The 12,370-nt window shown below is 34.3% G+C and overlaps 2 protein-coding genes across 2 annotated transcripts; one reads left to right on the plus strand and one right to left on the minus strand.

Annotated features, from left to right (window-relative positions):
- Nucleotides 1–5,452: 5,452 nt before the first annotated feature.
- Nucleotides 5,453–7,762, plus strand: LOC149623877 (uncharacterized). The gene is made up of 3 exons (XM_089852232.1): nt 5,453–5,727; nt 5,837–6,102; nt 7,664–7,762. Exons 1-3 carry the CDS (start codon nt 5,682–5,684, stop codon nt 7,760–7,762), a joined length of 411 nt encoding a protein of 136 aa, XP_089708358.1. The 5' UTR covers nt 5,453–5,681.
- Nucleotides 7,763–10,522: 2,760 nt separating this feature from the next.
- Nucleotides 10,523–11,701, minus strand: LOC149623878 (uncharacterized). Its single transcript, XM_089852233.1, has one exon. The coding sequence runs from the start codon at nt 11,699–11,701 to the stop codon at nt 10,523–10,525; it is 1,179 nt and encodes a 392-aa protein (XP_089708359.1).
- Nucleotides 11,702–12,370: the final 669 nt, after the last annotated feature.

The following is a 12,370-nucleotide window of genomic DNA, read 5'->3' on the forward strand; positions in this document are numbered from 1 at the left end:
AGGAACAGACGTCATGCTTGGAGATCTAGAAAAATACTGCTTTTAGGAAAATCACCTCTTCAGAAGATTGTACCGCTCTCCGTTGAATTTCTCTCCCAAGTTTTTATGATCATTGCATGGGGACTTTCTTTGTCACTGCTGGTTTTGATTTGCGAAATTATCATTAACGCTATTTACTTGTCGAAGCGGAAGAAGGCAAACTCACGCCTTTTCCAACGTCGATAAAGCTTGCACCAACGTTTCTTTTTAAATATTCTTTTCAGATCCTGGGTCAACGTCATTTAACAATTTATGTACTTCGATAATATTTTGCACACCGAATTTGTCCGCATGCTTTGAGCAAAATATCTTATGAACCTGTCTTTGAATATTCTTTCCTTTTAAATGTCGGTTATATAATTTATCAACATACGTATTTAAACATATATTGTGCAGTAATTTTTTCACTATTCTACCTCCAGTATCCACGTAAACATAATGGTAATGACCTCTAAGTACCTATGTCTGAATTGGATCTATAGAAGAGTACTCTGTTTGCATGCAGCCTACACTCCATTTCACCCAAAACCTGGAATTTAATTATAAGAGACTTATAATTATAGTTTCCTTTAGAGTACATTTATTATTGAATGTGATATGATTAAATAAATACTCCCGATAGGGTCGTTCCGTAATTTTCTATCCCATAATTGTCTATACAATATCGCGTTTCTAATTTGACGGCCCTTGAAACTTGACATGTTGTTAGAGTTATTGCATGTTATCTTAAAAAGCATTTTTAAACTTGTAAGTTAAAAAATCGCCTTGTTTGTCTATCGAAACATGTACAGGCATTAACAACTGGCTCAATGAAGTAATGTGACGCGTGCCACGGTTAGCGCCGCAACTGCTTTATTGTGTCCTGTGACATGTTAAATTTAAAAACTAACTGAAGACTCAGACAAGTTTAGTTCAATACAGTTAGGATTATCCATCTGAGTTTTGCCACAATTAATTTTATCCGTAAATAAAATAAACAATGTTTTTAGACAAATGAAAACAGTATTCACCAATTGAAAATATATTTTCTCACTATTCATAATTACAACAATAAAATATTTAAAAAAGTCTCACCCAAATAAAATATTGTCTTGGACACCCGAGTTATGTAATTGTGATAAATATTTGAAAATATTAGCGTTCATAGTGTTTCACACATATGTTAACAACTAAACATTTAAATATAACATTTTTAAAGGTTCTGCTTTAAACCAATTTAATATATAACTTTTTAATCATCTTTAATAAATCTTCAAATTAAAATAAAGGTATATATTTAACAATATTCGTGTTTATGAAACTGAATATGTTAAGATGGTTAAGATTTTTCTTTAACGTGGATTATCGATTATGTAAAATTAATATTCACCTGTATATTACAAATGTATACTGAAGCACCGATATACTGAAATTACGGCAGTTGTTGCTGGTAAAGTTATAATGAATAAATGAACTCAAAATTTGCAGATATTCAAATGTTTAACACTTGTCACATTTATATAAGATCCGTAATATAGAAAAATTGTTGTAGAAGTTAAATATGACGTAAAAGTTGACAGTTACTAAAGAGCTTTTTTTAACGATAAGAATTGACAGTTTCTAAAGAGCTTGTTTTGACGGTAAGAGTTGACAGTTACTAAAGAGCATGTTTTGACGGTAATAGTTGACAGTTACTAAAGAGCATGTTTTGACGGTAAGAGTTGACAGTTACTAAAGAGCTTGTTTTGACGGTAAGAGTTGACAGTTACAAAGATCTTGTTTTGACGGTAAGAGTTGACAGTTACTAAAGAGCTTGTTTTGACGGTAAGAGTTGACAGTTACAAAGATCTTGTTTTGATGATAAGAGTTGACAGTTACTAAAGAGCTTGTTTTGATGATAAGAGTTGACAGTTACTAGAGAGCTTGTTTTGACGTTATGAATTGACAATTACCATGAGTGAATCATATACTAGCTCCCTTGTTTTGATCAAAAAATAATTGACAAATGAAAATCTTTAAACATATTGTTGTCATAAGCACCTTCCAAAAAGCACAGTTCCAATTTTTTTTCTCAATGTCAAAAAATCAAAATATTTTATCTAAAAAGTGTAAATAATCGATAAACATTGTAATGGGGTTTAATCATTCGTCTAAAAAAGGTTTCTGAATCGGTTCATTCTGATTAGTTTACAGAATTTCTATAATATAAAATCCTTTATTTATAAAACTGAATCATCAGAATATGCCTTAAACAACCGCGCAGTTGGAAACCGCTTAACATAACATTTAACTAGTTGACTAAAAACAAAAGTGAGACAGTAAAATTTGAGTTTTTTTATACTAAGCTAAAACTGGGGTATGAATACCAAATTGAGCAACGGAAGTTATTATAGCCAAAAACAAAAATTCTCTAGTGCCGCAAGAGCCCCTTGTAAGAGATGAGAATAATGTTTTTAAATAGGACGTTGACAGGTCGACTGGTAGAGAGGAACGGAAATTATTCGTCGTTAACATTATACTGGGCCTAGGGAATTCTTTCATCCAACCCGACGCCTCACTTTCTGATGTATTCATCATCCCTTTGTTTTAGTCGTTCATGAATAATTCAAAAGATGCTTGAAATATTTTGAAAATATACAAATAATCATAATTATCACTTTAAGCTATTTCATGACGTTATACTTGTAAAAGTGGGTATTTCATTGCCAATTAAAATGTTAACGTGAAAAACTTATTGATTATGTATAACTGTAATAAAGCTTAGGGGATTTTGATTACATGCTGGATGGAAACATTCGAAATCAACTAATCTAAATACTTTTTCTAACGCGCTGGTGTTATGCACGAATAATACGTTGGGAATATAAGACCCTATTAAAAAACAAAATGAGTAGTCGCAATACCTTTAAGACTCATGCCACTTTTGCTTTAAAGGTACTGTGATGAAGTCAACGGACCGTTTATTTTTTATGTCTGCTGCTCTCTCTATCATTGACGTCATCTTCTGATGTAAAACGCTTCAAAGAGGAATTATTTCGTGGTAGTTTTTATATTCTTACATATTAGTTGGGCTTCTTTTTTTAACTTTTAACTAATTAATTATGACTGGTTCTGCTGATTGTTAATTAAGAATGAAAATAACAAAGACGATGTTCGGGGGCCATATTTGTTTTAGGATTTATTTCAGCCTGCTTTGACTAATTCGTTAGCGACTCCTCGCGATGAGTATTAGAAAACAACTTACCACTTTTTTTTAAGTATGAAGGTTGTGGGGCTACTCACTCCGTTCGTGTCACACTATTATAATTATAGCAGAAGTAAAAAAGTAATAATTTTTAAACAGTTAAAGATAGCGCATCTAGGGGCAATTCACTCGAATTTTCTGTACGCCTGTTTAGTACGGTACGATGTGGCTACAGCCCATCCCTAGGGTCGTAATGTTAAAAAGATTCAACAGTCCACCGAATTCTTTACAGACCCTTTCAATAACGAAACCAAACGAACGGAAGCCGTTACATAGGTTGTGTTCGAAACCCATTTTATAAAGTGGTACTTTAAACATGTCGGGATGTTTGACGGAACAAAATTGAAATAATCCCAGTGAACAATTTATCTACTTTATGTAGTTGCACCAGGAAATGCCTCATTCATTAGAATAAATATTTAGACTGCACCAAAGAAGGTTTCCATCCTGTATACAGAGTTGTATATTGTGTAAATTAAAAATATAGTAAAAGGCAATTTTTGGACTTCAGACATTTAAATTAGACATTTCTGCATGGTTTAGTAGTGTATGTTTGTTAATAGTTAATTAGTGTAATGTTTCTGTGTCTATTGTATATCAGAAATTTACCTTGACAATTGCATAAATAGGTAATCAAGATCACGACTGAAAGTGTCTAGTTAACATTGTAAACTAGGGCTTAAAACACCAATTATCAAAGGCAATCAATGTAATCGAAGCCATTGTCATTAAATTACTTAATCAGAGCATGTTATGGATTTGTTTTAGTTGAAAAATTGTCCAAAGTATTAGCTCGTTTCTTGCTAGCTTAACTTAAAGCGCCAATTTTCGTAGTGTTATTTATGGTCTACATTCTAGATCTAAAAAGTTGTATTCCGATTTGACAAACATCTCAATTAACTTTGGAAAGAACGACACAGCGACGCAAATGAGCGGTTCATTTCCGCATTCACTCGAATAATGTCCAGTGTATCATCTTCACTAATTGGGATTGCGTAAATTTTGCCACCTCACCAACAAAAAAGGTCAGTAGCCCTATCTTGGAACACTTTCTCAAACTCTTTGGAAAGTCAGACTTTTCAGTACCAAATAAGTTACTGAAGTGAACAAGCAGACCAATACATTAGTTTGAACTATTGCCAATCTATTGCTTTCCATTTTCAGACTGCTAAGCGCGTACTTCCTGCAAAATGGGTTTTAGAAAAGGTCGATTTCAGCCCTAACTTGCAACAGTCCGTCCTAAATTGGAATGCCCCCGTCCTTAATTGGAACACCCCTTCCTAATTTGGAACACCCTAATTTGAATAGGAAAAATCTGATTTTTTGTAGCAAATTATAAGCGAACATAATTGAGTCGTGGTGATTTAGCAAACATATGTCATGTAAGAAGATGAATTCAACTGGGAGGACGAATGGGGAGTGGCAAACAGTATGCTTGGGGTTTCCATTTTTTTCTGTTCTGAAGGGGGAAAGGGAAAATATGACAGTTGCTAGTAAGATCTCTACTGCGTAACTCGCCCTCTAACGAGAGTAAAGTCGACTGGCTTTAAGTTTTCCGTTTATAAAAATAAACTTTTGAACTTCATCAATAGATGGCGTGCAATTGTAAAAACTTCTTTGGGAAAACTGCGTCGCAAGTTCCCCTCATTTTTCAAGCTTAGAGGGATGAGAAGCTTCGTTTGAAAAACCTCTGATTTATATAACAAAAGATAAAATTAATTTCTGTGAATTCGAAAATATCAAGCTTTTATTTCTCCGATTTCTGGTTATTTGGCAATAGAGTAATGTCTCTACGATCAGTGTGACGTCACGAGAGGTGGAAGGAAAAGGAGGGATGAAATTTTACTAGTCACCAGCCATCTACCGTTAATAGTGGGAACTATTTTATTTAGCCCTCCTCCATTTTAAAGGCAAATATTTCACAAAAATGGCCCGAAAACGCTGGCGTTGTTGTGTAAATGGTTGCATAAGGAGCAAACGGAATAGAAATTCAAAGCAGTCGGGAGATATAAGTTTTTATAGAGTTCCAAAAGTTGTAGAAAATCAGGGAGTAGAATCCAAGGACCTTTCGACAGATAGACGCGAAAAGTGGATGTTATAGCTAAGGCTTAACGATTTAACACCTTATACAAGAGTGTGTTCAAGGCATTTTTTTCTCAGGTATGTAAATACTTAACCATATCAGTCTAGTAGTATGTAAAAATCGTACATAAGATAATATATTTGGATTTTAGGTTCAACATCTAAACTTTATGATAGAACAAACCCTGACTGGTTACCCAATGATCTTAAAGATGTAGCAAAGTCAAAAGAAGTTCCAGCCACTGTCAAACGTTTCGAGAGGAGGGTAAAACGTTTAAAAAATCAGGAGTTAGTAACCCCTAAAGCCACAAAGCATCAAAGAAATATTCAAAATCCTATGGCTACTTCAACACCTTGTTGTCAGAGCAAAGTCTTAAAATTTGGTAAGAATGAACGATACTGAGTGGATTTGTTCACCAGTGTTTTAGAATCAAACTTAATTTTACTTAAATATAGTTTTTGCAGTGTTTAATTTTATTTGATATGTTTCAGATAATGAATATGCATCGTTAGAAGGCAAAGCAGCTTTAGCTGATTTTGATGAAGCAAATGCAGCCACAAATGATACATTTTCGAGAGCTACATCAACATTAGAGGATTCTGCAACATTATTAGGAGCTATGTTATCTCTAGAAACTTCTAGAAAACACCTAAATGAAATATCTTTTGAAGAAATTTCATCAATTATGCCTTTAAATGAATCTATAACCACATCAGATATGACTGTTGGAAATGAGAGAATAGAGCGCCAGTATACGGTAATTCAAGATGGCGGCCACTCTAGGGGGAGGAGTCGGGTTTTCCCGATCTCTACTTTTCTCAACCAGTTTGTCAATATTTGATTGATTGATTTTGTAAGCTTATAACAAAGGATGCTTTTGTAGGAATAAATTTATAAAGACCATAATATAAAGTAATAAACTATTGCACATTATTGACAATTTTATTCTAATTGTAATAAAACTAATTACGATTAACATATACAAAAATCAAAAAAAATATATTGTATGAAAAACTATACAATTTTACAAATTAAAACTTATTTAAGATATCCGTATGGAGGTGTGAAATAATAGGGGAAAACTCGGACTTTATCGACAACCACCTGATATGTTTTAGTTTAATCTATTATAATTAAAGTGTGATTAGGATGGCGGCGTATTTTGGGACCAATGGGTACTTGGACAGAATTTAGATTTCGTTTACCCTGATGGCATCGAAAGGTGGCGGCCACTGTAAAAGCGGGAGACGGGTTTTCACGTTCTCTCTACTCTTTTCATTGATAACAAAGGATGATTTTGTAGGTTTGTACGTTTATAATGAAGACCATAATATAAAGTAAAAAATTATAAGTGGCAAATTTATAAAACTAATTATAATTAATATATTAAAAATTTTAATGGCAAAAAATCTATACAAATATATATAATTTTACACATTAAAATATACTTGATATGCCCGTAATGCGCGTGATTAGGAAGGCGGCGTATTTGGAGGGGCCAGTTGGCGCTTGTACTGAGTTTATTTCTGGTTTGCCCTGATTGTTTACACCTAGCAGTTTTTTCATGGTATTAAAATTAACCTGATTTTCGGTAGATGAATTAAGTAAAAGCCATTTGATATAAATTTACTCCTCTTTATTTTGCTATAAAAAGCAAAAGATCTAATTTTAAAATGAAATTGATATACTATATACTAATTTCTCCAATCTGCGTAACTTCGGTATAAATTTATATACTATTATCAAGTAACAATACAAGTCAGTTTCACTAAAGAATATCCGAGCCTAGATTGTCACATCTATGTCATAGTGGAGGGGGGGGAGAAGTTAGTATACTCCCGTCACGACAGTATTATCTATGCAGCTAGCTATTTAAGCAGAGTTAACTTCTCAATACAAAGGTAGTTAAATCTGCGTTGTATAAAATTTATTTTGGAGTATAGGCCATTCCTTTTCATTCTCATCTTAAGTAGTACTTGATCTATTCTAAATTAACTTCTTCTCTCTTCCAAAGAAAGTTGATATTAACTATCATTAAATTGAGTGTAAGGAATTAAGCTATTTTTTAATTTAAAATGCTAAGACAAATATTTTTGAGATGTTTGGTTTTGAAATTAAATGTAATAACCAATTAAATTGATCGTTTTCCTATATCTCTTTGATATTCCTTCGTTGACATCGAAGGTTTGTTTGCTGGTTCAGCGTATTTTCCATGGACATCAATGCTGAATTGTATGTTTTTCGTTTTGCAAGCGGCTCTAATAGAGTTTCCCATGCTGAAAAAGTTCCTTTATATTATAGACCTTAAACATTGTTAGGTAGAGAATAAAACCTTGCATTACTTAAAGATCTTCGATCAGTGGCCTCTCTCTCGTTCGCAATCTATGGTACTGGGAAACGTCCTGAAGCAATTATAATGTCTACCCGTTATACGAAGGTATTTACTACCCCCTCCCCGCAATCCAATTTTTTGAGATGTTTACCCCCAATAACCCCCCCATCTGTGACGTATGCAATATCTATGAAAATATTCTTATTTTAATTAAAGAGGACCATTATAAAAAATGTACATTATACAAACTAACAATTACGAAAACTGTTCTCCTCCATGATGGGCCTTCCGACTTTAGCCCACTTACTTGAAATTAATGATATTAAATTCCTTTCTAAATTTATTAATAATAACATTACATTAAGCGACTTACTCGCAAAACTAAACTTTTTAATTCCAAATTCTCTTCGTCATACCACTGGCAAAAACGTGCCAACCCTGAAGCCAGGGATTGTTTTCCATGGCCATCGTTCTCCGCTCTCCGTAGTCAAAACTCAATTCTTCTCCCGCCGCAATGTCCCAAGCCGCTAGGAGAATAAGGTGTGGACGGCCAACCATTGCGCAGACTTTGGTTTTAAGGTTCGGTTGGCATGAATGTGAAATTAGCCGACCCAAACGGTCACTTTCAGCGGTGGCGTCGACGCTAGAAAGAGATGTTGCAAATTACAATGTGTGGTTAAAATAGCAGCAAGGAAAGCATAAAATTAATAGAAGAAATAGATTTTTAATGTCTATATAAAAAACTATACTATAAAGGTGTTAAATAAATAGTTCTAGGTTTATTAATAGAGTCATGGGACGTTACCATGACTTCTTCGCTGTAGTGAAAGGTTTGATCAAGCAAAACTTTCATTATTTTATTTATATTCTCGTTTTTTGCGGCAAGAGATATTTCAGCTGAAGTATTTAGAAAAATTGGCAATTATTCTGTCTTTTGAGGTATAATGAGAGGAAAGTGTTTTCATAGCATCCGAGTTGTGAATAGAACTTTTTATTACACTTGAATAACTTGTTTTTTTAGCTATAGCGCAAGCAAATACTTATACATATTTCAGTTGGGTAGATAAGTAAGAAGATAGTTCTCATTTTGACTCGGTGAGGTAAAATGTTCATTTCTCTAACTTGTTTTTCTTCTACTAGAAGGGTTTAGAAAATCGATCCAATTTGTAATGTATTCGTTTCCTCTACTAGGTAATGTTTTGGAAATCGCTTGAGGATTCCGTGTTTTAAAATGATCATTAGCAAAGTTTTAAATCACAAGTAGAATAACACGAGTTCAGATATGATTCCTTTGTTGACTAATGGATAAATTCATTTACATCATGAATATTGATTGTTCTGTTTTTCACCCCTGCTCAAGTGAGAATACTAGATAAGAAAAACACGAACCCTGAAAATATTCATGAGATGCGAACCAGCTTGAAAGGTGGCAATGTTAGATCGCGTGTTATATAGCACTTTAAAGCTGATTGCTATCTTTCTGACACTTTATATTTTAACGCGTACGTGTAACTACGCAATTCGAGTTTAAGTTGCGAATAGGCATATTAGCAGTCCGTTTTAAATTAAAACTTGTAGAGATAAAACAATATGTCATGTATTATTTTAGTTTTGGGTCTTTTGAATTTAAATGTTTAATGACTAGGTTTCTGAATTCCCTGGGTGATTTAGCCAGTTTGAGTTCGGTTGGCAATCTGTTCCATGCTGTGATGCCATTAAATTTAGTACTTTTGTGACGAAACTTGTTCGCAGATGCCTCTTGGTAAAAGTTATTTGCTTGGCCTCTAGTATGATTGTTCTGGGTGTGCTTAGGGAACCAGTCAGAGATATATTCTGGCAGGATCGAATTTTTGATCTTGTGCATGAAGACTAATAGGTCAAGTTCGTAGTTGAACTGATTATTGTTAATGTTGGCGATTTTACGTGCAATGGTTGCGGATGAACGTTTCTTAGTCTTTGCGATAAACTTGGCACACGCGTTATGTTGGATACTTAATTTCACCAGAGCTCCGGGATTGGCGTTATGGTAGAATATATTACCGTAATCGGTTATTGGTTTTATCAATGCGTTGAATAATAGTCTTAGAGTGTCCGAATCTAAGTGACGTTGTAGTGGCCTTAACAGCCACAGACGGGTGTTGACCTTCTTCCTCGTCTGTTCAATGTGGTGAGCCCAGCTCAGTTTTTCGTCAATCCAGTGACCAATGTATTTGTATTGGTTCACACGGTTTATAGTGTGGTCATATATGCTGGTTATCCCTGCAGCGTGAAGACTTGTTGCCTTGTTAGGGCAAAATATAATGAAATTTGTTTTGGATTTGTTTAAAATTAGTCCATTGGTTCCCAATTTCGATTCTAGTAATTTCAGGTCTTGTTCAGCGTTCATTATCAGGTTGTTTAGGTTTTTGTTCACAGTAATAATGGCATTGTCGTCCGCATATTCGTTAGCCACGGAATGCTGCAGGACTGTGTGGACATCTGCTGTGTAGATATTGAATAATAGAGGGCCCATCACGCTGCCCTGAGGGACACCGTGACGGACTTTTAGAGGTCTGGATCGTTGATTATTATGATATACGACTTGTTCCCTGTCGCTAAGATAAGATGTAAACCACTTGAGCATACTTCCTCCAATGTTCATGTCTTGCATTTTTGCGATCAAAAGCTTATGCTGAACGGTATCGAAAGCTTTTGACATATCAAGGAATGTCGTCAGTACGTATTTGTCTTGGCTTAGGTTATGTAATATCGTTTCCTGGAGGTGGAAAAATCCCGTTGAGGTTGAGTGTCCACGCCGGAAGCCAGATTGGTATTTATACAGATGGTTCTGTTCTTCAAGGAACTCTTAAAGTTGTTCATAGGCGATTTTTTCGCATATCATTGATAAAGTGTTTAAGATTGATATGGGTCTATAGTTCTTAGGATCTTGCGGATCTCCTGTTTTATAAGCCGCAATTATCTTGGCAGATTTCCAATTGTCTGGGAAGATAGCTTTGGATAATGATAGGTTTATTATTTTTGCAATAAATCCTGAGCTAATAGCTGATATGCTTTTAATTAAAGAAGGTGATAGCCCGTCCAGACCGGTGGCTTTGTTAGGTCTTAAACTTTTGAGCATTTTGAAGACGGTGTCTTCTGTGACAGGCTGGAATGCTTCTATTTTTCTATTGTGGGTCGTATTTCTTGAGATTGTGGTAGTTCCGGGAGTTGGTTGGTTTAAGATGCTTTGAGTTGCTAACAGATTGTCCGCTATGTTAACGAAGAAGTTGTTGAGTTCTTCTGCTATGTCACGCGGGGATTCGATAACCTGGTGGTTGATCTTTAGGCTTTGAATATATTGAGCATTTTTGTTGCCCTTAATATATGGTTTTAAGGTCTTCCAGAGATTGGTTCCAGCAGGCCTTTGTCGAAGCTTATCCTTGAAGTAGCTAGTTTTTGCTTTAGCTAGTAAGTTGTTAACGTAATTTCTTTGCGTCCTGTACAGCTCCTGATAATGTGCACCACCTTGTTTACGCTTAGTTTTTAGTTTGTCCCTAATGTGCATTTGATGTTTGATGCTTGAAGTGAGCCATGGTGCCGTAGTCGTAGGGATAAATCTTTTAATTAATGGAGCGTGTTCGTCTAGTTGTTCAACTATTTCCCTTGTCAGAATTTCTACTCCCTGATTTGGCTCGTTGAAGTTGTGGTAACATTTGTTTAAGCGGTTTTGAAGTTCCCAGACAAAGTGGTCAGTGTTCATACGCCTATATTGCCTTATTTCTTTTAGTTCTTTGGTTATTATTGGGCATTTTATCTTCCTGATGACGTAAGTTAAATCATGATCGGAAGCTCCACATGATATTGTCTTAGTTTCGACAATTCTATCGGGGTTGTTGGTATAGACGTGATCGATAAGTGTACTTGTCTCGATTTTTATTCTGGTAGGTGTGGTTATCATTTGCTTGAAGTCATACATAATTTTGCTTAGGGCTTTCGTTTTTTTAGTTAAAGGTTTAGCTATTAGATCGCAATTAGTGTCACCCATGACTATCAATTCTGTCGTTGTTTAAGTTCCAAGTATTACGTCTATCTAGTGAATGGATGGTCCACCTGGCGGTGTTAGTGTATCGATAAAATGGCTGGAATTTTTTTTAGCGAGGGGCCTAGGTAGTACTTGATGGCAGCGAAGATGAAGGTAAACTCGACCGTTCTCTCTTTACAAGAATGAGATCTTGATATAATCCTTAATATTTATAAATATTAATGCAATAACGCAGTGTAATCGTCTCAAATAGTAAAATCTATTATCTGTAAGTGTACTGATACAATTGGCTTTTTGATAAAAGTTCCTATATAGAAACTATTTCAAAGAAACGAAAATTATAGTTATATTTCTCCCTTAATATCACAAAACGTTAAACTTTCTTTTTAGAGTAGAAAACAATTCAGGAATTAAGCAAAAAGTTGCCAATTTTTGTGTCAGAAAATAATAAAATTCATCTTCTTTTGAAACTTAACTTGAAAAATTTAAATTAAATAATAACTTGATATCTTTTCCAGTAGATAATTTGTTTAATATTGATTTTTTAGTTTCATTGGTTTTAAAAAAATTGGTAACGATATTGGTAAATTGACCATCACCAATTTTAATTGTGTAACTAAATAATTTTAATTAAACGGTTCAAAACCTTTAGGAAAAGCGTAGTTTTGAAAT

This window comes from Phalangium opilio, unplaced genomic scaffold (assembly GCF_054372755.1).
Source record: "Phalangium opilio isolate 3A_F unplaced genomic scaffold, DU_Popi_V2 ptg000106l_1, whole genome shotgun sequence".
In the NCBI taxonomy this organism is placed as follows: Eukaryota; Metazoa; Arthropoda; class Arachnida; order Opiliones; family Phalangiidae; genus Phalangium; species Phalangium opilio.

Coding starts and splice junctions, on each gene's coding strand:
- LOC149623877 (XM_089852232.1), top strand. CDS start 5,682: ATGGCTACTTCAACACCTTGTTGTCAGAGCAAAGTCTTAAAATTTG. Junction 5,728..5,836: donor GAGCAAAGTCTTAAAATTTG/GTAAGAATGAAC, acceptor GATATGTTTCAG/ATAATGAATATGCATCGTTA. Junction 6,103..7,663: donor GAATAGAGCGCCAGTATACG/GTAATTCAAGAT, acceptor AAACATTGTTAG/GTAGAGAATAAAACCTTGCA.
- LOC149623878 (XM_089852233.1), bottom strand. CDS start 11,701: ATGGGTGACACTAATTGCGATCTAATAGCTAAACCTTTAACTAAAAAA.